Source organism: Podarcis cretensis (assembly GCF_951804945.1).
Source record: "Podarcis cretensis genome assembly, chromosome: Z".
Classification (NCBI taxonomy): domain Eukaryota; kingdom Metazoa; phylum Chordata; class Lepidosauria; order Squamata; family Lacertidae; genus Podarcis; species Podarcis cretensis.
Genome location: NC_137184.1, coordinates 14,148,516 through 14,174,408, shown reverse-complemented (window position 1 = coordinate 14,174,408; position 25,893 = coordinate 14,148,516). Strand labels below are relative to the sequence as shown.

At 44.4% G+C, this 25,893-nt stretch overlaps 3 protein-coding genes and 1 long non-coding RNA gene across 12 annotated transcripts in view; 2 read left to right on the top strand and 2 right to left on the bottom strand.

The window, feature by feature from the left end:
- Positions 1-430: 430 nt before the first annotated feature.
- SURF1 (SURF1 cytochrome c oxidase assembly factor) lies at positions 431-13,426 on the bottom strand. The gene is made up of 9 exons (XM_079963018.1): positions 13,298-13,426; positions 12,359-12,440; positions 10,568-10,695; positions 9,906-9,988; positions 9,523-9,714; positions 7,021-7,093; positions 6,761-6,923; positions 4,248-4,329; positions 431-937 (listed from the first exon to the last, which is right to left on the bottom strand). Exons 1-9 carry the CDS (start codon positions 13,364-13,366, stop codon positions 871-873), a joined length of 939 nt encoding a protein of 312 aa, XP_079819144.1. The 5' UTR covers positions 13,367-13,426; the 3' UTR covers positions 431-870.
- LOC307208369 lies at positions 7,022-7,876 on the top strand. Its single transcript, XR_013835123.1, has 2 exons — positions 7,022-7,136; positions 7,168-7,876. It is a non-coding gene; the product is annotated as an uncharacterized lncRNA (long non-coding RNA).
- Positions 13,427-13,635: 209 nt separating the features above from the next.
- Positions 13,636-20,906, top strand: LOC307208151 (putative helicase senataxin). The gene is made up of 4 exons (XM_079962595.1): positions 13,636-13,741; positions 14,589-14,776; positions 18,222-18,309; positions 20,714-20,906. The coding sequence occupies exons 1-4, from the start codon at positions 13,727-13,729 to the stop codon at positions 20,717-20,719; spliced, it is 297 nt and encodes a 98-aa protein (XP_079818721.1). The 5' UTR covers positions 13,636-13,726; the 3' UTR covers positions 20,720-20,906.
- Positions 20,907-24,008: 3,102 nt separating this feature from the next.
- The window catches only part of NTNG2 (netrin G2), a 129,014-nt gene continuing 127,129 nt past the window's right edge, over positions 24,009-25,893 (bottom strand). For all 9 annotated transcript variants that reach the window (XM_079962559.1, XM_079962562.1, XM_079962561.1 and 6 more), the window contains one exon: positions 24,009-25,219. In XM_079962559.1, coding sequence (XP_079818685.1) covers positions 24,996-25,219 — 224 coding nt within the window. In that variant the 3' untranslated portion in view covers positions 24,009-24,995. The remainder of the gene's footprint in view (positions 25,220-25,893) is intronic.

The window sequence follows — 25,893 nt, the reverse complement described above, 5'->3', positions numbered from 1 at the left end:
TGTTCTAGTTTTCTGTAAGTTTTTAGTGATTAGAGTGTGGTGCTCTGTCAGTTATGTCTTCTGGTAGCCTTGTCTAGTAAAGGGGGATTCCATAGCACCCAAGAATAAATTATTCCAGCATTCCTTTCGCCATTTTCTGTCCCAAGGGGGAGAATTTAAGATTTGCCCCAACAATGAGCACCCTGGAAGCTTATCTCTGCAGGTGTGAAAGCTCAAACGACACCTTCATGGAGCTTTGGCCAATGTTGGCTGCAAGTATATTGGGTTCTAGAACATTTCATAAGCTGCCTTGACAAGACAACAGAAATCGATCAGCTCACAGGGGAGACTGCAATTGAAATACCCTGCAACTAGGAACTTCAGAAGTTTACAATACTTCATTTTGATAGGGACTTGATGTCATTATTGTTGCCAAGAAGAAACAAAGCTGTATATGCGACATGATTTATTTACTACTTCATTACATGGAACTTTGCATCATATTCATGCTGATTATTTGCACAAACACTAATACTCTTGAATCCTGATTTCCTTCATGTCATTTCTGATTACATAGCATTAAGCAACCCAAGATAAGCACTACAATTTGAAAGGCTTTCACCCTCCCTGTTAAGGCCCCCATCATCCTAATTCCTCCCTTAACCATACCTACCCAGAAGTGATTCCTACTGAATTCAAGACTGCAGCTCTAATATATTGCAGCCGACTTTCAGCAGAACACAAGAGTCTTCCTTGCTTGGGTCTGCTTGCTCTGGTCACTGAAGTGCTGCAATCAAGTCAGAAGGCTTGTTCCTCTGTATAGTGACCTCAGACTGGCTGCAGCTCCTGTGAGCATTTTGAGGCCAAGCTTGCACCAAGGAGTTGTAAGTCTTAGAGGTGAACCTTCTGAATGAATTTCTTGTACCACATGTAGGAGGTAGCTGCACACAAACCATACCTGCAAAGAAGGGAGAAAGCTAGTGTTAAGACACAAGGTTAACCTGCAAAGGGCACACAATTTTAGGGTCAGAAATGTATGCAAAGGGTTGCCATATAATGAGTACAAAGAGGACAGCGAGCTGGGGAAAGGGGTGTGCGGGGCCATGACAACACAGTTTGGGCTGGCGGCAGCCAGGGAATGCAGAGTGCCTGTACACCTCTCCTGGCTCAGGCTGGCAGCAGCCAGGGTATGCAGAGCAGCCTGAGTCAGGCAAAATAAAAACTCCCCCCAACTCAGACATTTCCTTTAAAATTTATAAGTACCCCTGAATGGGCCTTTTGTCCCCTAAAAACATGTCTGGGAACTCCCAGACATGGCAACCCTACCCAAAGGCCATCTAGTGTAACCCCTGCAATGCATCATTGCTTTCATTTGCAACAATGATTTGGCAATTTAATAACCAATCATTTCCCAAAAATTCAAGAGAGAACCAGAATCATGGAAACTGCAAAATACACACCCATGCATTTTACTTATATTGATGGTAGCCTGGATGAGAATCAGGTTTTTTGTTATTTAGATGTTCCGTCATACAATTTAATTAAAAGAAAGAGAAATAATTCATAACAGAAAAGAAACATTAAATCATTATACACTATCCAAAATAAAATAAACCCACCACCCTGTTTAACTTCCCTCCACCACTACTCATCTTCTCTAGAATCAATTTTACCCTTATTGCATTCTGATTGTTTTTATTTTCTCTATATATAGTCTCACAAGAGACTAGGGCCCTGCGGGACTTGACATCTTTCCGCAGGGGCTGCAAGACAGAGCTGTTCCACCAGGCTTTGGTCAGGGCGCAGCCTGACCCCCCTCCTCCAGCAATCTGCACAGAATTTTGCTTATTGGTTGCCATCAATTTGATTTTAATTAATTTTTATAATGAAATGTTTTTAGAATCGTTGGATTATTTTGATCTCTGTTAGCCGCCCTGAGCCTGGCTTCGGCTGGGGAGGGCGGGATATAAATTAAATTTATTATTATTATTATTATTATTATTATTATTATATACATACAGCGGACGCTTGGGTTGCGAACGTGATCCGTGTGGGAAGCACGTTCGCAACCCGCAGCGCTGCGTCTGCGCACATGCAGGTTGCGATTTGGTGTTTCTGTGCATGCACGAGTGCTGAAACCCGGAAGTAACCTGTTCTGGTACTTCCAGGTTTTATTGTTTTGATGCATTTACATTCTTAATCTAAGCATAATAACATGCCTTTTTTAGAGCAATATTTTGTCATATAACCATCAAAGCACTGCCATTCATTTTTTAGTTTTTGATTTGACTGCTGACGTATGGATGCTGTTAATTTAGCCAATTTTAAATATTCATTTAATTTGAGAATCCATTCCTCCTTGGTAGGTAGTTTTTTAACTTTCCATTTAGATGCTATTACTATCCTGGCTGCGGTGGTCGTGTATAAGAAAATTCTTTTTTTCAATTTCGGTATTTTCCTAAAAGGCTCAGTAGGTAAGCCTCTGGGATTTTAAGCATTTTTTTCAACTCCTCATGTATTTTTCCCAGAAGTACTTAATTGGGGTGCAACTCCACCACATATGCATTGCTGCACCAGCTTCCTTGTTTCATTTCCAACAGAGGTTGGATTTCAGTTTATAGATTTTTGCTAATTTGACTGGTGTTAAATATCACCTGTAGAACATTTTGATGAAATTTTCTTTTATTGTACTACAGGGGGTAAACCTTTTATCTTCCTGCCAAAGTTTCTCCCATTGCTCTAAATATATTGTGTGGCCGAAGTCTCGCGCCCATTTAATCATTGTCTCTTTCACTTCTTCATCAATCATGTCCAAATTTAGCAAAAGGTTATACATTTTAGATAGTAATTTTTTGTTGTTTTTTAATAATGTTTCATGCATTAATGAATTCTCTTTAGCAAAGCCTCTCTTCGAGTCCAAGTTAAAGACACTTCCAAGTTGTATATATTGCCCTCGGAGACATAATGCCTTATTTCCTCATATGGTCTTATTCTAAGTTTACCTTGATCTTCCCTTATCAAATCTCTATAAGTTGCCCATTCCTTATTCATGTTTAGTTTTTTCATGGCATGGGCTTCTAGAGGTGAGAGCCACCATGGTGTCATTGGCTCCAGTCTCGTTTTGTACTTCAGACTTTAAATAATGCATTTCTAATTAGATGGCTATTGAAGCCTTTATGGACTTTGATCATATGCGAGGTAGGCGTGTTAAAGCCCTCCAGGTCTTAATAAATCTGCTTTTTCCAAAGTGCTCCATTCTTTCAGGCATACAAGGCATTCTGCTTCATAGTATAATTTTAAATTTGGCAACGCCAGACCTCCCCTCTCTTTTTTGTCAGGAGCTTAAATTTTATGCGAGCTTTCTTATTTTGCTATATGAATTTGGTTTTTTGTTTTTTTTTATTTTGCTATATGAATTTTGTCATATCTTTCCCCCACTCCTCGAAACATGTTTCTCTAGATATTATGGGAATTGTTTGAAAGAGATGGAGCATTTTGGGAAGGACATTCATTTTTATTATGGAAACTCTTCCTCCTATTGATAACTTTAGATTTTTTAAAGGCAGGACTATGTTAGCTTCCAATTTTTTATAGTGGATCGACGTTAGTCCATCTCGGCCAGGAGCTTTACCAATTTTCAAACTAGAAATTGCTTGGTGTAATTCCATTACCGTAACTGGGGCATTTAACTGTTCCACTTTCTCTTTGCTTATTTTAGGTATTTTTCTCTTTGAGAAGTAATCTGCAATTTCTTGTTCTGTTTCTGACCCTCTTTTATATAGTTTTGTGAAGTATTTTACAAAACATTTATTGATTTCATCTTCCGTTTCATAAACCTTCCCTTTGTGCTCTACTTTATTTATCTGACTTTCTTTTCATTTTTTCTTTATTTGCCATGCGAGTAGTCATCCTGGTCTATTCCCTGCTTCAAAGAACCTTTGTTTCATCCATTTGATGTTGTTTTCAATCTCATTATTTAGCAATGCTGAAAGCTGTATTTGCAATAATTTTATATTTTGACTCAATGTTTTATCTTTAGGGGATTTTGCTAGCAATTTTTCTTGATTTTCTATATTCTGCGTTATTTTATTTAATATGGTATTTAATATTGTCACTAGCTAAACATAACAATATACAGATATATCACTACATCTGAAATAAGGATGGAGCTATAAAGAAGCATTAGGTGGCTTCACAGCTTTTCCTGCATCATGATTTTCAAATATCGCCCAGCTCTAGATAAAAACTCCAACTGTTTTGTCACTTACCAGGTAATGATGTATTGCATGTGCTCGTTGCGTAACGTCACCCTCGTCTGGCCTCCAATGGGCCCCCCTGGAACTGTGCTTTCTGTGGTTGCAAGAGAGAGAAAGCAGTGAGTCAGAACCAGATGCAATATGACCCTTTAGAAAAGAAATTCAAAACACCAGGGGCAGCTTACTTTTATGTAATAAGTGAAAACCTATGTAGTCTGCTCTCAACTCCCACTCCCATCTCACTCTCCTTGCCAATGATACAGCTCTCCCATGCTCAGATTTTCTGTGTAACTCCCTGTCCGACTTCACCCCCTGTATAGCATAGCAAACCAACCAAATGGCTGCTCTATCCAATCCACACCTGGCTCTGACATAAGGTAAAGGTAAAGGGACCCCTGACCATTAGGGCCAGTCACGGACGACTCTGGGGTTGTGGCGCTCATCTCGCTTTATTGGCCAAGGGAGCTGGCATACAGCTTCCGGGACATGTGGCCAGCATGACTAAGCCGCTTCTGGCAAACCAGAGCAGCGATCAGAAGGTCGGCGGTTTGAATCCCCACGACGGGGTGAGCTCCCATTGCTCAGTCCCTGCTCCTGTCAACCTAGCAGTTCAAAAGCACATCAAAGTGCAAGTAGATAAATAGGTACTGCTCCGGCGGGAAGGTAAACGGTGTTTAGAGCACAGCGCCACCCGCACTCTCACATAAGTGGCATTACACTACGTGGGACTCCATTCATCCGGATCCTGCCCCCTCCAGAGCAGGAGAAAACATGCTTCCATCTTCCATGTGACACCCCATTAGATATTTGAAGGTGGCTACCCTATCTCCTCTCAGTCTTCTCTTCCAGACTAAACATACCCAGCTCCCTCAACTGTTCCTCATAAGGCTAGGTTTCCAGATCCTTGATCATCTTGGTTGCCCTCCTTTCCACATGTTCCAGCTTGTTAATATCCTTAAATTGTGGCACCCAGAACTGAACACAGTACTCCAGGTGTGGTCTGACAAAGGCAGAATAGAGCGGGACTATGACACCATATTTCTGTTGAGGCAGCCTAGAATAGCTTTAGCTTTAGCTTTTTTGCTGCTGCATCACACAGTTGACTCATGTTGAGGTTGTGGTCTAATAAGACCCCTAGATACTTTTCACATATACTGCTGGCAAGCCAGGTGTCCCCCATCTTTTATTTGTGCAGTTGGTTTTTCCTGCCTAAGTGTAGAACCTCACATTTGTCCCCACTGAAATTCATTCTTGCGTTTATGTAGCTCTGCATGTGTGTAGCTCTACTCAATACTACTCTATAATTTAATGTAGATATGTCTTATATATTTTAAATGTGTAAATAAACCCCTACAGTTTAAAATATTCTTAATATTGAACCAAACTAATAAAAAAGATATGTCAAAATATGAGTTACTTACTAAATCTGTATAGTATTCATCCTCCAAAAAAACTCAGAATAATGTGCATGGATTCCACCCCACTGCCCCTCATATTATTTTATTTATTTATTTATTATGTAATATATTTGTATCCTGCCAAGTTGGAATTCAAGGTGGCTTACAACATTTGAAAACATCAGTCATATAACAAAGAATAATAAAAACAAACTGGTTAAAAACAATACTTAAAATACATCACAATATATCTAAAACCAGCAATTAAAATTTGAACTGACAGCAGCCCAGTCATCAGCATTGTCTGCACCTTAGTTTCCAAATGCATAAAGCCCTTTGCTGCAAAAGTAAATTGATGCCTCCTTGCCTGAATACAAGAAGGAGCCAAGTCACAAAGAAGAAACCTTGTTTGCTGATTAGAATCTCCTTCCCACGGCACTGTTGAGGAATGAAAATTCCAATAAGCAAACAAATTTTCTTTTTCTCCCGGTAAGATCCATGGGGCTTTAAGGCACACACCATGCCTCTTGTTAGGCAGAGTAGAGACCCCAAAACCCTGCTTAGCTTGATACCGTTCTGGGTTTCTATTCTGCCTAGCAAGATGCACACAAGTGGACCTTAAGGGGGGAAACAGATTGGGCAGGCAGGAAATGGCCATTTACTTTGCAGTAAACTTGGCTTTACCTTGCAATAAAGTGCTGCTTCCTGCCTGCTGGGTCTGCAAGCCCAGCTGGGCAGTGCATTCTCAATATATTACAGGGTGAAAAAATATGAAACCTTGATCATGGTCTGGAGTTCATACGGGTAAGGAACAAAGTATCAATATATCACCCATCCCAACTTACCTTCACAGAGCTATGATTCAGAATTCCCTGGGAAGACGGATTGACTATTAAACCACTAGTAACTGTAGCTCTGGGAGAGGAATTGGGGTGTGTGTGTGTGCTCCTAACAACTCTCAGCACTGTTTACAAACCACAGTTCCCAGAATTCTTTGAGGGAAGCCATGACCGTGGTCAAGTGCTATGATACTGTTTTAAATGCAGATGGGGCCCAAAGTCAGGAGCCTGTTGCAGTCCACTCCTATTAAAAGCCACGACTACACAGCCAGGTCCTTGGGGAACTCACTGAAGTCTGCATCAAGGAAGATGGGCTCAGCTCCTGTCACTCTCGCCATGGCATCCAGGTCCCGGTAATGCCAACGATTCCTTTCAATGTCGTTCTTTGGAACAAATGGCTTGCGGGTTTCCGACAGCCTCACCACCCCTGTGAGCTCAATTTCCTCTTGGATCTACAAGGAAGAGTCAAATAGCAGTTTCTGTCCTTTAAAAAAAGAACACAATGTCTTATGATATATAATGTGGTAGTTTCCATCCCTTGCTACCTACCTGTCCTCGCAACCTGGTCTCTGGTTTAAGTTTCTTTCTGGAGACAAACCCTCTGTTGACAAGGATTGTGATCCTGCAGGGTCAGGGGGAAAGGGAGAGAGAGAAGACAATAAACTGTAAGCATGGAAGCATCCCAGCCCCCTAAAGCACGACAATGTTTGGCGTGTCAGATCTTGGCTGAACTACAACTCCAGGTACCCCTGGCTGTTGGGTATGTTGGCTGGAGCCAATGGCAGTTGTAGTTCAGCAACATCTGGAGGGTCCACTTCTGCTGTAAGGCACCTAACATTGTAATTCTATACTCAGAAGCAAGCATCATTTATTCAATTTGGCTTACTCACAAGTCCATTTATATAAAACTTATTTTTGCTAGCCAGCTGGGAAGAGTTAAGAACACAGCCATCAACATTGTGGCAATTTGATTGGACTCTGTTTGGATTCTACTATGAGTGCCCTACATAGTACTGTTAACATACTAACAGTTCTCTTTCATGTAACTTGGCTTTTGACTCCACAGCAATGGTTTTTCTCTCTCCTCTCTGTGCTCAGAGTAGATCCACTCACTTAGCTAACCAGCCCATGCACCTTAGAGTAGGTTCTAGGGCAGAAGATATCTGTTGGCCTTGAAGATGCAGAATTCTCTCTTGTTGTTTTCTGCAACAGACTAACATGGTCAGGTGCCTGGAAAATTGACATTTTACGTTATGACGGTTCAGACATTGTTATCAACGCGAAAGAAACCTATGCTAGGCAAAATTCAGACATATTAGTGAAATTACATACATTTGATAATAGGAGATATGCCTATCTCCTATAATTAAATTCATGTAATTTCACTTATACTTTTGGAAAAGTTTTTTTTAAAAAAAAATATTTTATTAAGGGTTTTCTTGTTTTACAGTGTAAGTGTAATGCCTCGTATTTTTTTTTTTCATGTAACATTTTTACAAATCCGTTTCATTTGTTGAGGCATTAGGGGGAGAAGAAAAAAGAAAAAGAAAAAAAAGAAAGGGGGGTGGAGGGAGGGGAGATGGATGGGGGTGCGGTCGGGTAGCGGTGTTTCTATTATGCTTAATGTATGTAGAGTTTGGTGTCAGCGTGCTTGTGTTGTTCACTTGTGTTCCTTTGGTGCTGAGAGAGGTTGGGGTTGGCCTAGGGTGTGATTGTTTATTTGTGATTGGCTGTGGTGATCTTTGTTTTCGTGTGTGAGTGAGGTGGGTGGGTGTTTTGGATCAGGTTAGCCATATTGATTTGTATGCTGTTGGTGGATTATTGTCATTGTCCTGTTGGGCTGTGTATGTGATAAAGGGGAGCGATACCGGGGTGAAGGTGTCTTCTTCTGTTTGTCCCCGTGTCAGTTTCAGTTTATTAGTTAATTTTTCTAGTAGGGCTGTTTCCCATACTATTTGGTACCATTGGTCCATGCTTAGTCCTGACAGGTCTCTCCAGTGTCTGGTTATGGTGTTTCTGGCTGCTGAAAGTAGGTGGGTTATGGGTTCTTTGTGGTGTAAATGGCCATTGTTGTCTTGGAAGATGTTTAGTAGGGCCAATTATGGGGTGAAGTCTAATACTTGCTTAGTTATTTTACATATTTCTTGTATGGCTGTTGTCCAGAATAGTTGGATTTTGGGACACTCCCACCACATGTGGAGGTATGTGCCTGTGGAGGTGCACCCTCTCCAGCATTTTGGTGAGGTTCCTGGGTGTATTAGCGCTAGTTTCCTTGGTGTTAGGTACCACCTGTAGGTGAGTTTCAGTGTGAGTTCTTTTCTTTTCGTTGATATGGATTTAAAGGGGGGTTTAGACCACATTCTGGTCCATTGAGTGGGGTTAATCTCATAGCCTATGTCAATCTCCCATTGTTTTTTGATTGCGTCTAGGGGATTTGCGGGATTTTGGAGTAGTATTTTGTATATTGCGGATACCGTCCCTTTACCGTTTCCCTTTGTTGTTAGGAGGAGGTTTTCAAAAGTTGTCAGGGGCCTAGTTGCTGCTGATTTTACTGTTGGGTTGTTTAAGAGGGGATGTAATTGGTGTTGTGTTAACCAGGGCATTTGGGTGTCTTCTAGTTTGTCTTGTATTTCTTGTGTTGACAAGGGTTTGTTATTTTTATAAAAGTCTATTAGGCGATATAAGCCTTTGGTTCGCCAGGTTTTTATCTGGAGGTTTTGTGCTGCATGGTGGAATATACTTTTGGAAAAGTTAAAAAACAAAAACGAATCATCACAGGTTTAAGTACATTCTGAAACAAGCTCTGACTCCTTTTACAGAATCCAGAGAATGACTTAAATAAAAACAGTGCAGAACATTTCAGGTCCTCATGGTTTTGAGACAGAATCTGAATATATACAGACTGTATTTACTGAAGGGCCATGATCCTCTCTAATGTCACGATCCTATGCATGTCTGTTCAGCCAAGTGCCCCAGATTTCAACAGAGATTGTTTGCCAGTAAATGAGTACAGGGCAGCGGCCCAAATTGTCTGTCAGTTAATATACTTACCCAAGGTCTATGCAGTAAAAGGGTGTGATGACATTGGCACCACTCTCAGGATTGGACATCAGCTGGCCAGCATCCCTGGCTTCTTTCTCTGAATCAACCAACGAACGTGGAAGGATGTACAGCTCCTTGTCATGAATGAAATACCCTCGGACCTTGACAGGTCTGTATTCCAACTCCTTTATCTCTGAGAAGCTGTCAAAGGACAGAAAGCAGCAGGTTTGAAAGAGAGGCTGAGCTGCAGCCCAAGGCAAGGAACAGCTTCACCTACTTAAATTCTGCAGAATATAAAAAGGGCTACTTTGTTTAAAGTGGCACAGGCACTTTTAAAAGCAGCACACACCCTCCACACGTTTAACTGATTCCGAGCCAGTTCACATACTTACTCTGCTGGGAGTGGGATCGGTTCTGCTGCCACCTTGGCTTCCAGATCAGAGATCAACTTCAACTTCCATTTCCGCCGTTGAATCTGACATGGGCATAATGGCTCTTAGGGGCCTTGAGGGCAACACCAGACGTACGTTTGCCCTCCCCAGCACAAAATTTCCCTCCCACCAAGGCAGGATAGCTGATCTACTAGAGAAGTATTTGCATTACGAAAAACTGAAGTTTTTGTTTCCACCTTTAAAGCAAAACAAAATGCACATTTGAAGGGAAATGTGGGTTCTTCCTCTCAAATTCCCTAAATGCTTATTTGTTGTTGTTGTTTAGTCGTTTAGTACTCTTCGTGACCCCATGGACCAGAGCACGCCAGGCACTCCAAATGCTTATTAGTTCTATTCAAATAAAAACTACTCCATGTCATCAGCCAACAGAAAAGGCTATAGACTGAATTCCATTAAGTTAAACTGGGCAAACACAATGAAATTAATGTATCTATGATAGAAATGCTTGTTAATATCAATCTTTGATAATGACTAATTTTGGAAACAACTCACAGTAGAGGTTCTTGCACTGGCTACGAGCTGTAACTGAAGACATCTCTGAACACTGGCCATGAATCAAGAGGACTCACAAAGCAACCCTCAGATTCAGCATTTGCATTTACCTGCCATGTTCCAAGGCAAAATGTCGCTATGGGGATTAGGAGGAGGCCCCACCTGAGCACAGCATCCTCTCCAGATTTGGCAGAAGCAGCTGTGGAAATCCTGGACAAGGCAGGCCTCTGGGGAATCTCTGAGGAAAACGACAGGGGGGCAGTGTTTGTGTCATCTGTGGAAGATTCTGTAGAAGTTCTGTGCAGTATCTGGCTCATCACTACCATCAGATTCATTAATATCCAGCAATAACCTACATTTGTATTAATGATTCTGGAACATAGGTGTCTGCCTTACACTGAGTCAGGCCTTGGTCCATTTAGCTCAGTACTGTCTACCCTGGCAGGCAGCAGCTCACCAGGGTTTCAGGCAATGGGTCTCTCTCAGCCCTACCTGGAGGTGCTGGGGCTTTTAGCACGCAAGGCAGATGCTATGCAGCTGATCCACAGAACTTGCTATGGTTCTGACAAAACAAACATGAGGAAAGTGCAGTTATGCCCTCGCTGCCTCATTTCAGTAATCAGCAGGATATTTTCCTCAATTGCCTAGAGCCTGAGAAGACATCTGGAATATAAATACCCCCACTTTGCTGGTCCAAGGAAGGAAGCGAGAACGTACCTAGATGCTCTCTTACCTACCTGGGTTTTAAAAATGATAAATGGCAGTAACCACCAATCTCCAACACTTCCAACCTTTACAGCCAGTAGCCAGACCCATTAGGGCAAATGGGTCATTGCCCAACCAGCCTCAGATGCGTCTAATGGCTCAGGATTGCAATGCCTCAAGGACCGCCTCTCCCCATATGAACTGACCAGGACCCTGCAATCATCATCTGAGGTCATTCTTTGTGTGCCCCTGGAGATGTCGACACAAGAACAGGCATTTTCTGCGGTGGCTCCCCATTTGTGGAATGCTCTCCCCAGGGAGGCATGCCTGGCACCTTCATTACATATTGGAGTGGATTATCAGAATAATGTTTATATACAGCGGACGGAATGGAAAGTTCCTTTATTTCCTTTCTCTCTCTCTCTTTTTCTTTCTCTCTTCCTTTTTCTTTAGCTCCTCTCTTTCTCTTGCCTTCTCCCCTCTATCTTTTCTCTATTCCTCTTTTCTTTTTCTTTTTGGTCTGCATTTTTATTTAGGCTAACATTTTAGTTTTGATAAAAATATAATAGATAATATTCTTTGTATCCCTTTTTCCAAACTTTAATAAAAATGATTTTTTTTAAAAAAAATTATCTTTAGGTGTCAGGCAAAAACATTTCTCTATAGCCAGGCCTTCGTCTGATTAACATTCTATGGCCTTTTAAATGTGTGTGGGGAGGGGGGTTATTGAGGTTTTTTTGGCCTTGTTATGTTTTTTGTTCTCATTTGTATTTTTATGTTGTCAACTGCCCTGTAATATTTGCCTGAAGGAAGGCATACAAAATAAATAAATAAATAACCACCTGGTGACGGCAAAGATGACTTGATAGTAACAACAACTAAAATGAACATGTCAACTCAAAAGTCACAGTAATAAATGAAGAAACAGATATAATTAAAATATCTAGATAATATAATTAAAATATCAGAAGCCAGTCCCACTGAATTCCAGAAAACTTACTCCCAGGTAACTACATACAGGAGTGCAACCTGAATATACAATACAGTTAGCAAACATGACCAGCTAAAGTAGAAGCTGATCTTCTTTGGCCCATCTGGATAGCCTCCTCTGTGCAAATAAAATTAAGAAAACAGAAACCAGGCTTCAGCACATAAGCTTCTCCTAAGTCAACATATTATAAAGTATTAAGTATTACCTTTATGTGGTTGTAGCAGGCCAGAAGGTGCTTTAAAATGGGTGCATCCAAAGAACGTCCTTCCACCCACATAGTAAGGGAGCTAAAAGCAAAACAAAAGGTGCTGATTGAATTTCCCCCTTACATTATAGAAACTTATAAGAAGCTGAATTTCAGATGTCATTTCTCGAAAAGAGGAAATTGCAAAAGATGGACAATGATACCAGTGTTAAAAACCAGGCAAGAAACAGAGAGAAAAGGGAAGAAAAAGTGGTAACTCTCTCTCTCTCTCTCTCTCATCCTCATCCATAGAAAGGTGGATGGCCTACCTCACCTGGCTGTTGTGTAGGAAAATACACCCTAGTGCCTCAAAAGCACTTTGTATGTTAAAAGAACTTCACAGCATTATTGCTAATTAGACTTGTCCAGCGCTACTCAAAGCAACTTACAACACATCTAAAGTGTAAGAAATGGAATGAAATAATCCTCATAACAGCCACAGCAAGAGTTGATACCAGACCAATGACAACTTAGCAATATCACGCAAACCCCTTAGGAGAGGCTTTTGTCAAAGAATGGACACATTAGTCTACCCAAATTAATAAACGAAGTTGACCTGTATCATCTTTGTGGTTTTTAAAAGCAACCTTAGTAGGAGATGCTTCCACCCGCATGGCTGGGGACGAAGAACCGTGCCCGACCTGTTGAATTGCCACCTGTCAGGCTGCTGTGAGAGGCCCCGAAGGTAAACGGCAGCGCAGCCTTATGCGGGAGCTGCCTTTGGAAAACATTGTCCCGACAGGCATTTTAACTGATTTCTGGTTTTTATGAATTTTAACTCATTTTCTATTTGCGGTTGCATCGAGGTTTTTTTTATATAGACAGTCGTGATTTAGCAGCATGAAAACGGCCAGAATAATAAAAATTGAAATCGAAATAATAAAATAAAACGGCTCCCACCTGGCCCGCCTTCGCCCGCAAAGGCCCCCTCAGCGCAAAGTCGCCTAGCAACCGCAAAAACACAGACATTTCCCACCCCCCACTCCTTTCACAGGCCTTTCCTCTTCTGGGTCACGCGACTTCCGCTCTTAGAGGCGAGTCTTACGAGGCGCTTCCGCCATAGAACACACAGGGAGCTCCTTCGCAGCCTAACACTCTCACTCTCTCTCTCTCTCTCTCTCTCTCTCTCTCTCTCTCTCTCTCTCTAAGTAGCACTCGCTTTTTACCCCGCATATGGCGGCAATGAAGGCAGGAATCCCGAAGTTTTAATAGTTGTCAGGCCTGCGTTCTCCCCGTTGGGAGCTGAGTGCGCTGTGTGTCCTGCCCCCTGGGGATAACGTGGAGCGGGCACGTGCACTCTTCCTGTGTTATGAGAACACGTGTATATGGATGACAGTTGTGCAGGTTATCATTTGAAAACTCAATGGAAGGATTCCAACTGTCAATAAAGTAATCTATTACTCTTGTGCTGCTCAGTGCTTGTACTCTTGTCAATTTTTTTCAGTAAGGCAGTTCTGTGTCACCGATAGGCGTGCTGCCACAATAAGTGATCAGTTATCTGTAGTAAAGGTTAAGTTGTTTTTCCCTGAAAGTGGTTAACAGTCCTAAACTTGGTGTGCACTGTACTTCTGTGGTGTGTCTTATTTATATGAACACCTTTTGCCAAAAAGGCTGTACATATTCTCTTGTCCACCCCATGTGGAAAATTGTACCAATTGTATTACAACCTTGCCAATCCCAAGGTGAGATTGATTTATTAATACAGGTGCATTTCAGTGGGGTCAGATGCCATATATGTAATAGCTTAAATGTATTCTCTCATATGAGTTGAGAGTGATTCACCTTTTTTTTCTTTTTTCTTTTTTGCCTGCAGGTTATTCCAATCCATCTCTTCAATTTCAATGCCTAAATCAGATTCCTACAACTGTTTTACAGGATCGTATTGCCCAATGTTAATTTGTTGAGCATTTTGTAGGGTATAGATAAAAAAAGGTTTGTTTTATTGGGTTCAGAATTAATTTTCAAATGGTGTCAAGTATCTGGTGGCATATGTTGAGAGGTTAAGTCTGACCATTGTATTCTATACCCTTTATTTTGTGGCTACTTGGAGTAGTTTTTGTTAACTGTATACCCTGAGCAGGGAGCAATTTCACATGGCAACCTGTTGTTCTTTAGTTGCTGTCTGCACCTGACCCACCCACTGAAAGTCTCATTCCTCCTCCTCTCTCTTGCTTCTTTCCCACATTGGCAGACAGCTGAGGAATACGGCTACGGGCAGTCTCTGATGGAGCGGCTGTGCAGACAGCTGGATGGGCAGCTCCAGAATAAAGTCATTGACAGGCTTCCAGTCCTGCGCTTGACCACTCAGTACAGGATGCACCCTGAGATCTGCCTCTTCCCTTCTAACTACGTCTACAACCGTGCCTTGAAAACTGACATGTGCGTAGTCATCTTTTTGTTATTGATTATCTCACCTCAAGTCAACAGACATTGAAGGAGAAGAAGTAGACGAATGAATGTGGATGAATGAACCTGAATGTGGACAAAGGTTCTACTTTATCCTGGATTTTTCAGAACCCCCAAGTCCAGTGGTGGGTCGGCTATGCTCTCCAGATGTTGCTGGAGTCCAGCAGCCCCAGCCAGGAGGCCCAGTGGTCAGGGATGGGGGGACTTGTAGTCTGGCAACACCTGGACATCATATCTGGGGTGTGTGTGTGTGTGTGTGTGTGTGTTTTAGAGGGGGGGGAATACACTTGCTCAGGCACTATAGGTGAGTACTCAAGTGAGTGAAAATTCTGCACGTGATCATAGGCATCCATCCTGACTCCTTCTGGCAACCTGATTTGATACTTAAACAATAATAATCTTTCTTTCTAACCATTTCTGAAATGATACTGTTGAATTATGTGCTCTTTGATACTTGTCTGGATTTGTATAGTGGCAAGTAGCTATATTTATGCCAAGCTGCTGCTGTTGAGCTCTATTTTTTTAAAAGTGAAATTCTTAGATCAGAGCTGGGAAACATGTGTCCCTCTCGATGCTGCTGGACTCCCAACAGCCCCAGTCAGGATGGCCTGTTGTGGGGTGTGTGTGTGGATACTGTCTAGCACCACCTGGAGGGCCAGGGTTTCCCCATCCCTGTGGTGTACAAAAGTGCAATAGGTAGCCTGGTCTGTCCATAATCTCCCTGCTGGATGAAGCCAAGGGTCCAGTTTATTTATTCATTGTGTTTATATCCCACCTTTTCCTCCAAGGAGCTCAAGATGTCGTAAATGGTTGTCCCTCTCCTCATTTAATTCCCACATCCGCCCTGTGAGGTAGGCTGGACTGAGAGGCAGTGACTGGCCCACGGCCGCCCACTTTCATGGCTGAGCAGGGATTTGAAGCCTGGTCTCCCAGCTCCTAGTCCAGCACTCCAGCCACTACACCTCACTGCCTCCAGATGCTTCTAGGAAACCCACAAGCTGGGCACCTTGTCTTCAGAGGTGGACTGCCTCTGCATGTGGAGATTGCGCACTCCTTGCAGCCACAGACAAGCCTCTCCTCCCTCCACTCACCATCTCCCCTGCTCTCTGGAACACCTGACTAGTGACCTTTACTCCATCTCTACGACCCTCAGTGGCCGGAAGGCCTCCTGTTCCTTTGAACAACTCTCCTGATACTTCCTTGCTGACCCTTTGTGTCTGGAACTCCCTCTCCAAGAACACTTGCAGTGTGTCATGACCCTCCCTATCTTCCTTCAAAAGTGATGTCGCTGGTGAGGCCTTTCATTTGAGGCCTTCCCTGCTGCTGAAGAACACTTGGGCAGCCATCCCTTGCTGGACTTGCCTGCACCTACTTATTTCATAAAATAAAAACTTCCCTCCCTCTGTTTCCCTGTTGTTAAAATGTACATTGTAGGCTCCCTGGGGCAGGGATCTCTCTACTCAGATGATAGTAAAGCTAGGGCTGCCATACGTCTGGATTTTACCAGACGTTACGAGAATTTCAAAGATGGAATTGACATCTGGGGGGTTTCTGGAAGGTGGCCTTTTGTCCCGGATCTTTTTGAAATACAGCAACCCTAGAAAGCGTATGTAAACAAAAATATTCCCCCCCCAAAAAAAACCTCATTTCTTTATGCAGCAGCTGTGTGTGAAATATAGGATATGTTCTCATTTTAGTAGTGGAACAAGTGATGTGCCGCAACCCATTCAGTGACTCTGGTAATCTTCCCTCCGCCCTCCCTCTTTTTCCACACACGCAGACAATAAGTGCAGAGTTTTCTTCTAATGTCATAAGAGTGTGGCTTGTTTCCTTCTTAGTTTCACCTCTGCTTTCGGGAGGCAGTACTAGTAAAAAGAAATGTGTTGAATGGCTCTGTACATTCCTTCCTTTTTCAGCGTTGCAGAAGTCGACACTGTGGATGGGTTCCAGGGCCGTGAGAAGGACTGCATCATTGTCAGCTGTGTCAGAGCGCAAAGCACGCAAGGGTCAATAGGGTAAGGCTCTGCTGCTGTTTTGTGATGTGTCAACTGGGGTGCCTCTGCCGGCAATTCTAGGGCTCGGGTGCAATCCTTGGGGTGGTCAAGTGTGTGGGCCAATGTCCACAAGTCACAGTTGTCTGTTAGAGCCCCCTTTTGGTCTCTGGCCGCATTCTTGCAGCCATTCCTGCGATGCCCATAAGGGAATTCAGGAGAGGAGAGGTTTGTGGTCCCACAATAGTCTTTGCAGGGGGTGAGGGCAGGCCTAGGCCATGTGAGCTTCGTCACTGCAGCTCTCTTACTGCAATGAACTTCCCATTCCTGACGCTGGCAAAATGGCTTCTCTGAGGGAGCTTCCGCTGTGTCTCACTGGGGGAGAGGAGAAATGGAGCCCCAAACTCCTCTCCTCCCTGGCAGGCAAGGGGTTTGGTGCTCTCAGATGTGACCCGGCAGAATTGTTGGCCCCACAGAGAGATGATGGGGTGAAATCAGGCAAACAGGGCTGCACTTCTTTTGGTTTTCTTTACAGGTTTGGATTTTTCCTGTTGTTGTTTTTTTGAGAAGGAGAAAAAGGTCACAGCTGCGCTAATGGTGCCTTTCTGTTTTGCAAGTCACCTTTGGAATGAATAAAATATTCAGGCACAGTTTTGAAATATTAACGAGAGAGTTTTCACATGAATCACAACAAATAATATTAATCCGCCAATGGTTTGTGCTGCAGGGATGTGTGTGTGTGGCTAAGGTCTAAAGCTGGTTCTCACCACCAGCCCACTTCCTTTCCACCTTGGGGGGGGGGGTGTGGAAGGGCACTCTGTGCTTGGAAGCCACATGGTGGGGGGGGGGTGTAGCTGAAATTGCACAAGCAGATCATGGACTGACGTCTAAGATTTATGCCCCAAGCTTCTCACTTTGCTCTCAAATGATGTCCAATAAAGGAGGCACCCAAGGAACAATTGAATTAAATGATAATTAAAGCTATCGATAAACAACCATTTTGAGTATTTTAAATTATAATCTTAAAAGGTATTTCATAAAGAACCTATGGGGGAGGCAGAGAGAAGCTAAAATATTGCAAAGCAAGGGAAAAAACCATGTATAAATGAACATCACTAATAAATATTCACCACTAACGAAATTGACCAAAATCAGGGCCTCCAATAAAAAATGTAGAGCAGAAACATGACAGCAGGGGGTTGTCTCTACTCAGAGGAGGCCCACTGAAATTGTACATAGACATGGAAACCTTGGTAGGAATGCCTGCAACCTTTTAGTAGTGCACTTACAAATGCATTTCTAATGCCCTTGAAACTTCAACTGGGATTTAGTGAACCCCACTGTGGTCAGCTAGGAGGACGGGGGGGGGGGGGCGGGACTGCCCATCCTGAGCCAGCTTCACCTGTGGCTTGTTTTGCCCTCTCCAGGTTCCTGAAGAGTCTGCAGCGTCTGAATGTCACCCTCACCCGAGCCAAGTACAGCCTCTTCATCCTGGGACACCTGAAGACGCTCATGGTACGTGGAAGAAGGCGTAAAGTCTCTCTCTGGATATATAGGTCAGCCCTCCTTGTAGAGAAAAGCGGGACTTGGAGGGCCAGTGGGGGTGCCCTGGCAGTGTGGGGGGCTTGGCCCAAGGCCCCCCCATCGCCTCCCAAAGCCATAAATCAAGCCCACTTCATATGGTGGTTTGGAGGAGCAGGGAGCCAACAGGCCCTGTACGCTGTGTACAGGTGGTGCCCTCCGCCTGCCCTTGAAAAGGGGGCACAGATTTGCTGCTCTGGCTGTGGCAGGTGAGAACTGCAGTTCAAAACTTCGGGAGGGATCCAGGCTGGCCAGAGGTGTTGTAGACAATTCAATCTTTTGAATCTGCAGGGTTGGGGAAAATGTTGGGCCACATTTATTCATTCATTTATTGAATTTAGGTCCAGCCCTCAAGAGCCCAGGGCGGTAAACATATCAGACACTAAACAATGGTTTAAAGAGCCACCGAAGGCACCTGTGTAAACAAACAGGTTTTCAAACTCCTCCTGAAAGGCAACAATGAGGGAGCCACCACAAAGAGGGAGCTACCACTGAGAAGGCCCTGTTGGGGGGCGGTCAGTGCCATCTCAATGTTGCCCCTGCTTGTGGGCACCCAGAGGAACCTGAAACTCGGGTTTCATAGATGGTAAAACTCCCATATGTTACTTTAGCTCTTTCACCAGTTGTTCTTAGACTGGCAGTATGGTATTCCAGAGCTAAGGAAGCTGTGGGCTGCTGGACTACAACTCCCATCACTCCTGACCATTGAATGCTGTGGTTTTTCATGCAAGGCCAAGCATGGCATTTCTGGGAGGTGTTTGTGAGATGCTGTAAGGGCCGGGGATCCTGCAGCCCTGCAGATGTGCGATGCCCAGCAGCCCCACTGGCCTGGCCATTGATGAGGGGTGGTGAGAGATGGAGTTCAGCAACTTCTGTGGGCCACTAAAGTTCCCCACTCCTTCCTCTGTGCTAGAGTGCCAGCTGAGCGCAGGGGAGCGTTGGTTCCAAGCAAAGAAAGGGATGCCGTCCTCTGCCATGCTGGTCGCCTGTCCCATCAGACTCCTGTCCTGCCAGTTTTCTCCCAGGAAGGCGACCAGTCGGGGGATAAAGCAGCTGGCATGGGGGACTCCCCTCTTTCCATCCTGGCGCTTTTCTGCATGAGGTCACAATTACTCCTATATTGGGCGCAGTCTTCATATGGTCCTTTTCCCCAGCCTTGTACCATAACGACTTTGCCACTAGAGGGCCTCCAATCCAGGTTTGTCCATTGGAAAGCCTGGCATTGATGGTTTGCTCCTGTAAAGTTCAGAGTTGTGAATGGATTCCTGTTAAACACTCGTTTCCCTGCTGCTGCTGCTTGTTTTGTAACTGCAGTGAGGAGGGAAGGATCCTTATAGCCCGAGTACGGGCATATTGGAGGGATCCTCTGTTGTGTGTTCACAAACCACTGTTTACCAGTGGGTGCAATCCAGAGGAAGTTTGACCTCATTTCTCCTGACACCCATTATTAGTAGTCTCTAGTGTTTATGATTAGGGATGCGGGTGGCAGTGTGGGTTAAACCACAGAGCCTAGGACTTGCCGGTCAGAAGGTTGGCGGTTCGTATCCCCGCAACCGGGTGAGCTCTCGTTGCTCTGTCCCAGCTCCTGCTAACCTAGCAATTCGAAAGCATGTACAAGTGCAAGTAGATAAATAGGTACCACTCCGGCGGGAAGGTAAACAGCATTTCCGTGCGCTGCTCTGGTTCGCCAGAAGTGGCTTAGTCATGCTGGCCACATGACCCGGAAGCTGTACATCGGCTCCCTTGGCCAATAAAGCGAGATGAGCGCCGCAACCCCAGAGTCGGTCACGACTGGACCTAATGGTCAGGGGTCCCTTTACCTTTATTATATGCTTAGTTGGCAAATTCAGAGATAGCATACCTCTAAATACCAGTTGCTGGTGTTGGAGAATGAGGGCAGATGATTTTTTCTCAGTGCCCTGATTGTGGACACAAAGTCGATCACGACTGGACCTAATGGTCAGGGGTCCCTTTACCTTTACCTTTAGTGTTTTAGATTAATTCAGCCAGCTTTAGAGGAAGGGTGAAGAACACTTTTCAGGCTAAGGCCCCCATTTCCCCCAGCTGAAAGCTGTTTGAGAGGTGCACTCCAAAAGCAAGGGAAGCCCAAGACCCACTCAGTCAGACTTCTGCTTTCCTGCAGCGCAGCAGAGAATAAATAAATTGCCACCAACCCTTGCTAGTCTCCTGTCCTAATAATTCATTGGTTGTTGTTGTTGTTTAATCCCTTTGTAGTAAAATTAAAATTGGAATGCATTGATTCAGGATGCTCAGAAAAGAGGTTCCTTTATCAAGACCTCAAATGCCATGTCAACAGTATTCCTTGCTTTGCATGTAGTGCTAAGAAGACCCTGAAGTCTCTGCCAGTACAGCAGAGACTGGAGAAAGCCATGTGAGGACCGGTGAGTGTGGAGGCTCCTGGGCAACATTCTCTCAAGTGATGGAGGACAACACAGTAATAAAAGCACGGTAACAATTTTTTTTTCGGGGGAATAGAACCCCCAAGCCACGAAATAAACGTTTTCACAGTATGTTTTGCTCTTTCTGAATGTTTTTCTTATAACAGTGTGTTTGCTGGCAGGGTGGTGTTGAGCTCTTAGGTGATTCTTAATAGACAGCAGTTTGCTTCAGCAGCTGTTTCCCTCATACACTCTTGTGTCCACCTTGTGTAGCAGCCTCTGTGGCCTTATGGCTGATGGATGTGCCGTCACTGGCTCCTGCACAGCATTCTTGCATTTGAGGCCACTTCCAAGTAATCTCGCCCCTTTCCTCTTTAACAATGCACGCAATTCAGAGTGGGCTCTCAATCCTGGGCTGAGATTTTTATTCATCTGTAGGTGTCAGGGAACTGCCATCAGGAGGGCAGGTGGTGGAAGGGCTCAAGGAGGTTAGGAGAGACTCGGCAGCAGAGGACGGAACCAGCAGGGGGAGAGAAGGAGCTCCAAGGGAAAGTGAGTCGGAGGGATGGCTCAGAGAGACTTCCAGCGAAAACAGTGGGGAAGTTTCAGGACCTCCTATAGGGACACCCACCCCTCGCCGTAAACTGTCGCGCCGAGAATCCCGAAGACGCGTTTCTGTTAAGGAGCTTCTATGTTGGAAGCGCTTCCGCAAACGCCCACTGTCGGATTCTGCCAGCGATTGAGGGAGTCATGTTTAAGGGGCTCCGCTATAGACAGAGCTTTGATAACCAAGCCAAACTCTGAGGGACTAAGCTTTACGCACAAGCAGCTCATCATCCCATCACAGTAGGGTAGTTGAATATGATTTAAATTCCATTTAAATTCCACCAGCCAATACTTTTAAAAGGGCTGGACGATTTAGAGCTACAGTTCTTGAAATTTGCTCGCAGACCATAATCTTGATTATTTATTTTTAAAGGGTCCCCATTTTCTCCTTTGCCTGTGCGCTTTGAGTTTCTCTCAACTTTCCACCATCTCATTAAAATGTATTTTGGTCCAAGGTAAGCTGCCTATACTTTATTTATACATATATGTAGATATGCCTGGTTTCTCTTAGCTCTGAATCCTCAATTCTTAACTTGCAGCTAAATATGGGGACTGATTCTATTGAAAAAGATCTTCTGGTTGTATCCATGTAAGTTATACTTGGGTATACCTACTGAAAATAATGGATCTAATAATGGTCATTGTTTTCAATGGGTCTACTCTGAGTAGGGCTAGGATTGGAGACATCTCATTATGTCTGTGATGTGGTGAAGGCTTCTCTTGTGGCATTTTGATCTGTGATGACCTATTCACACACATGACTTCTGGATGATATGGAAGTCCAAGAGATGGGTGTTTTTGTGTAAACCAGCCCTCAGCTATCTTGCTCCATGGTAGTTGAATGGCTTTCACAAGGACTCCTCTTGGAATAAGTTGTCTGGGGAATTTGACTTAAAACTCATCTCAAGCTAGGAAGGGGATGGGGGGAGAGGAAAAAATGAATCCTGGAATTTTATACAAAATGAGTTGGGCAGCAGCTTTCTCCCAGAGTCTGAGGAATTGCTTGGTGTGTGAGTGTCCCCCCATTCCTGCAACTATTGCAGAGGTATTTTGAGAATGGTCTTTGCAGATCTTGAAGCAGATGTTCTGCAGAACCTTCCTCCTCCCATACCCCAGGTGTGAAGTTTCTTTGTTACTGCTCACGCAAACGTTGGTGTGTGAGAGAGAAAGTGTGTGATACGAACCTTCAGTTTGCTAAGTTCAGGTGTACCTTCCAGCTGCCCATGGCATGAATTGTCCTTTCCTGTGAGCTGTGGCTCTTGTGCTCTGAAGGCCTTGGGCAAGGCGTCGCCAAAGTGCATTTTCATCCTAATGTTTAAAACGTGATTTGACAAAGCCTCAGCAGCTGCTTGGAAAGGCACCTTTTTCTTACTTGCCTTTTAAGGCTGCTTTCAGGGGGTTGTGGCCTCAAACCACAGTTCCTAGCCCTGTCTGAACCAGAGGTTATTGTGCATAGGTCTAGCATAGCATTGACCCACTTTGCACATAATGCTAAGCTTAACCATGGACTCCCGGAGAGGAGATTGCAGCCACTTTGCTTGTCATGTGCTGCTGCTGCTGCTGCAAGCTAAGCCATAGTCCCCCCACCCCCCAGACAAGCCATGAGGTCTAACAAAGCTTTGTCCTTGAGGTTCACAGGCATAGTCCCTCCTGGTATGTCCCACAGAGGAACTTACGGTCTTCAAACAAAAACATCTTGGAGGTCCCAGGCCACAGAGAGGTTAGGCTGGCCTCAACCACAGCCAGGGCTTTTTCGGCTGTGGCTCCAATCTGGTGGAACACTCTGTCACAAGAGACTAGGGCCCTGCGGGACTTGACATCTTTCTGCAGGGCCTGCAAGACAGAGCTGTTCCACCAGGCCTTTGGGCAGGGCACAGCCTGACTCCCTCCTTTGGCAATCTTCACAGAACTCTAGCCAATTGGTTGCCATCAATTTGATTTGAATTAATTTTATATTGAAATGATTTTAGAATGTGGTATTATTTTATTGTTGTTAGCCACCCTGAGCCCCACTTCAGCTGGGGAGGGTGGAATATAAATAAACATTTATTATTATTTCTTATTATTATAGCCCCCCAAAAAAAAACACTTCCAAAAATTTTAAGGGGTCAAGTCTCCTGACATGAACTGAGACGCAATGCTGAATCAGTTGGAAAGGGAGAATAAAATCCAGAATGGTGGGTTAACTGGTGTGCTTGATCCCATACATAGAAAGTAGCCAATATGGTGCTGGACTACAATGCCATTCGGTGTAGCCCACAGCACTGGAGGCCACTCTTAAGCAAGAACACTCTTCCCAGTGTTTTGTTGCTCATCCTCCCCTCCCCTACCATAGGAATACAAGTAGGACCAGATTTGCTTTTGATGCTGTGTGTATTACCAGTCCTTGGGCTACCAGCGTAAAAATAATTAGGGGGAAATTGCAGAAATGCATTCTGCTATATGAGTCTTGAAAAGAAACCTGTGTGTTCATTCCCAACAGCCCGCCAGCAGTTGTGCGTAAGTCTTTGGTGTCATGAAAATGCAACAAGACTTTTATCTGCTTCTGCTTCTTTGCTTTTTTTGGTAAGGCTCTTATCAGTAAATTAACAGAGTGTGTGGGAAGGTGGGAAAAAACTGAGACCGGGCAGCAGTTATTAGGTTGCTTTACTGTAGTAGGATTATTACACCATAACACTTATGGTAAGATGTGTCTCTAGAGGCTGTGGTGGTTCATCTTTTTCTTTTTCTTCTTCTTCTCTCTCTCTTTAGAACATTTATAATCCAAACAAAAATAATTCTCTACCAAAATAAAAAGTATTTGAGAACCGTAAACTATACGGTGAAGCCTGGATAACACACATTACACTTTTTGTCGCGATACAGAGGCCTTGTTCAGTTCTGGTCTTGAGTACGAGAAAAGGGGGAGGGGGGAATCGAAGACTCACAACCAACGGAATAAAAACTGAAAAAAGTACAAAAACTTAATAAATTCAGCAACTTGATTTGTAGGCAACAATATAATTCTAGGCCTGGGCTGGAGCAGGCTGATGATGCAAGGTGGGTATAATCTTGCAGGTTCCCTGCCCCGCAGCCTGGACTTTCTATAGCTGCCAGTCTCTTGTTAGGAGGGCTACTTCCAAAACAATTAAGAGTAAGGAGGAAAGGAAAAGGGACAAAGGAGAAATAGCCAAGCAACTAAGCGCCAGAGGTTTGTGGCATGGTTTCGTTTTCGTTTGGCAGATTCCTCCTGTGCAAAGTGGAACGGGGGTCGCAAGGTCACCCTTGAACAGAAAGAGGAAGCGAGGCAAGTCTTTTGCCAGCGCCACTGCCACCACCCCAAAGTCGTGGCACCTTGTTTCTTCCCAATGATAAGAGTCAGTTCTGCCTCTGAAAAGTTGCAGCTGCCTCCAGCCAGGGTCCTCAGCTACTTGGGCAGAAGGGGGAGAGTACAGTCCCTTGAATACCTTCTGCTTCTCTCCCCACTTCCCTGTTGGATGGAGGAAAGAGAGGCTGGTGGTGGGGAGAGAGAGAGAGAGAGACAACCCCCTGCTCCCTTAACTTGTGAGACCCTCCCTCCTTCCCCTCTTGTCCTTCCATGAGGCATTTCCCCCCCTCCCCCTGGTTTCCTGGGCTTCAAAGGTCCAAAAAGTGTTGCAGCTGCAGGCCCAGCACGCTGATGAGGAAGGCCGAGAGGTTGAGGTACGTGCTTGAGGCAGAGTCACATTCCTTGTTTTCTCCCTCACATTTGGATTGCTCACAGAGGACACCCCTGAAGTTGGGTGGGCAGAGACAGCGCTGGTTGTCATAACAAGTGCCCCCATTCTGGCAAATCAACAGCTCCTCGTCGCACACATTAGCTGTGGAAAGAGAGGCAGGGAGAGCGGCTGAACTCTGTTTGTGTGGGGGAACCCCCTTGGCTCCTCCCCACTTTCTTGAAGCCCTACACAAACCACAACTCTGGATGAAGTTGGTTATCTTGGTCAGGGATGGTTAACTTGTTATGCAACTCTTAATGCCTGCTAGCTCCTTCCTGGGACTGGGGCAGGGGTCTCACTGTCATGATCATCACCACCACTGTTAATACATTCATATTCCCCCTCTCCTCCAAGGTTCTTAAGGTGCTGTACATGGTTCTTTTCCTGCTGTATTCTATCCTCATCACAACACTGGGAGGAAGGTTAGGCAGAGAGACAGTGGGTCATTTTGAGCTTCATAGTTGAGTAGGGATTTGTGCCCTGGCCTCCAAAGTCCTAGTCTGACACTCTCACCCATCATTCCTGGTCTAGTGCCTTTTCCAGTCTGATTTGGAGGCAAGAGAATGGTGGCGCCAGGGCAAAACTTTGGGGGCGAAAGGCCAGGGCCTCATCTAGCAGAAGGAACAGGAAGGTCCCCAGCAATTTAAAGTGAAATGCAGGACCCCCTGGAAGGCTCTTCCTGTTCCATGACTATACTGCTGGGGCTCGCGAGTTTTCTTCTGCCTGTTCCACATGCAAAGCACCCGCTCTATCTCTGAGCTATGCTTCACCCTCAT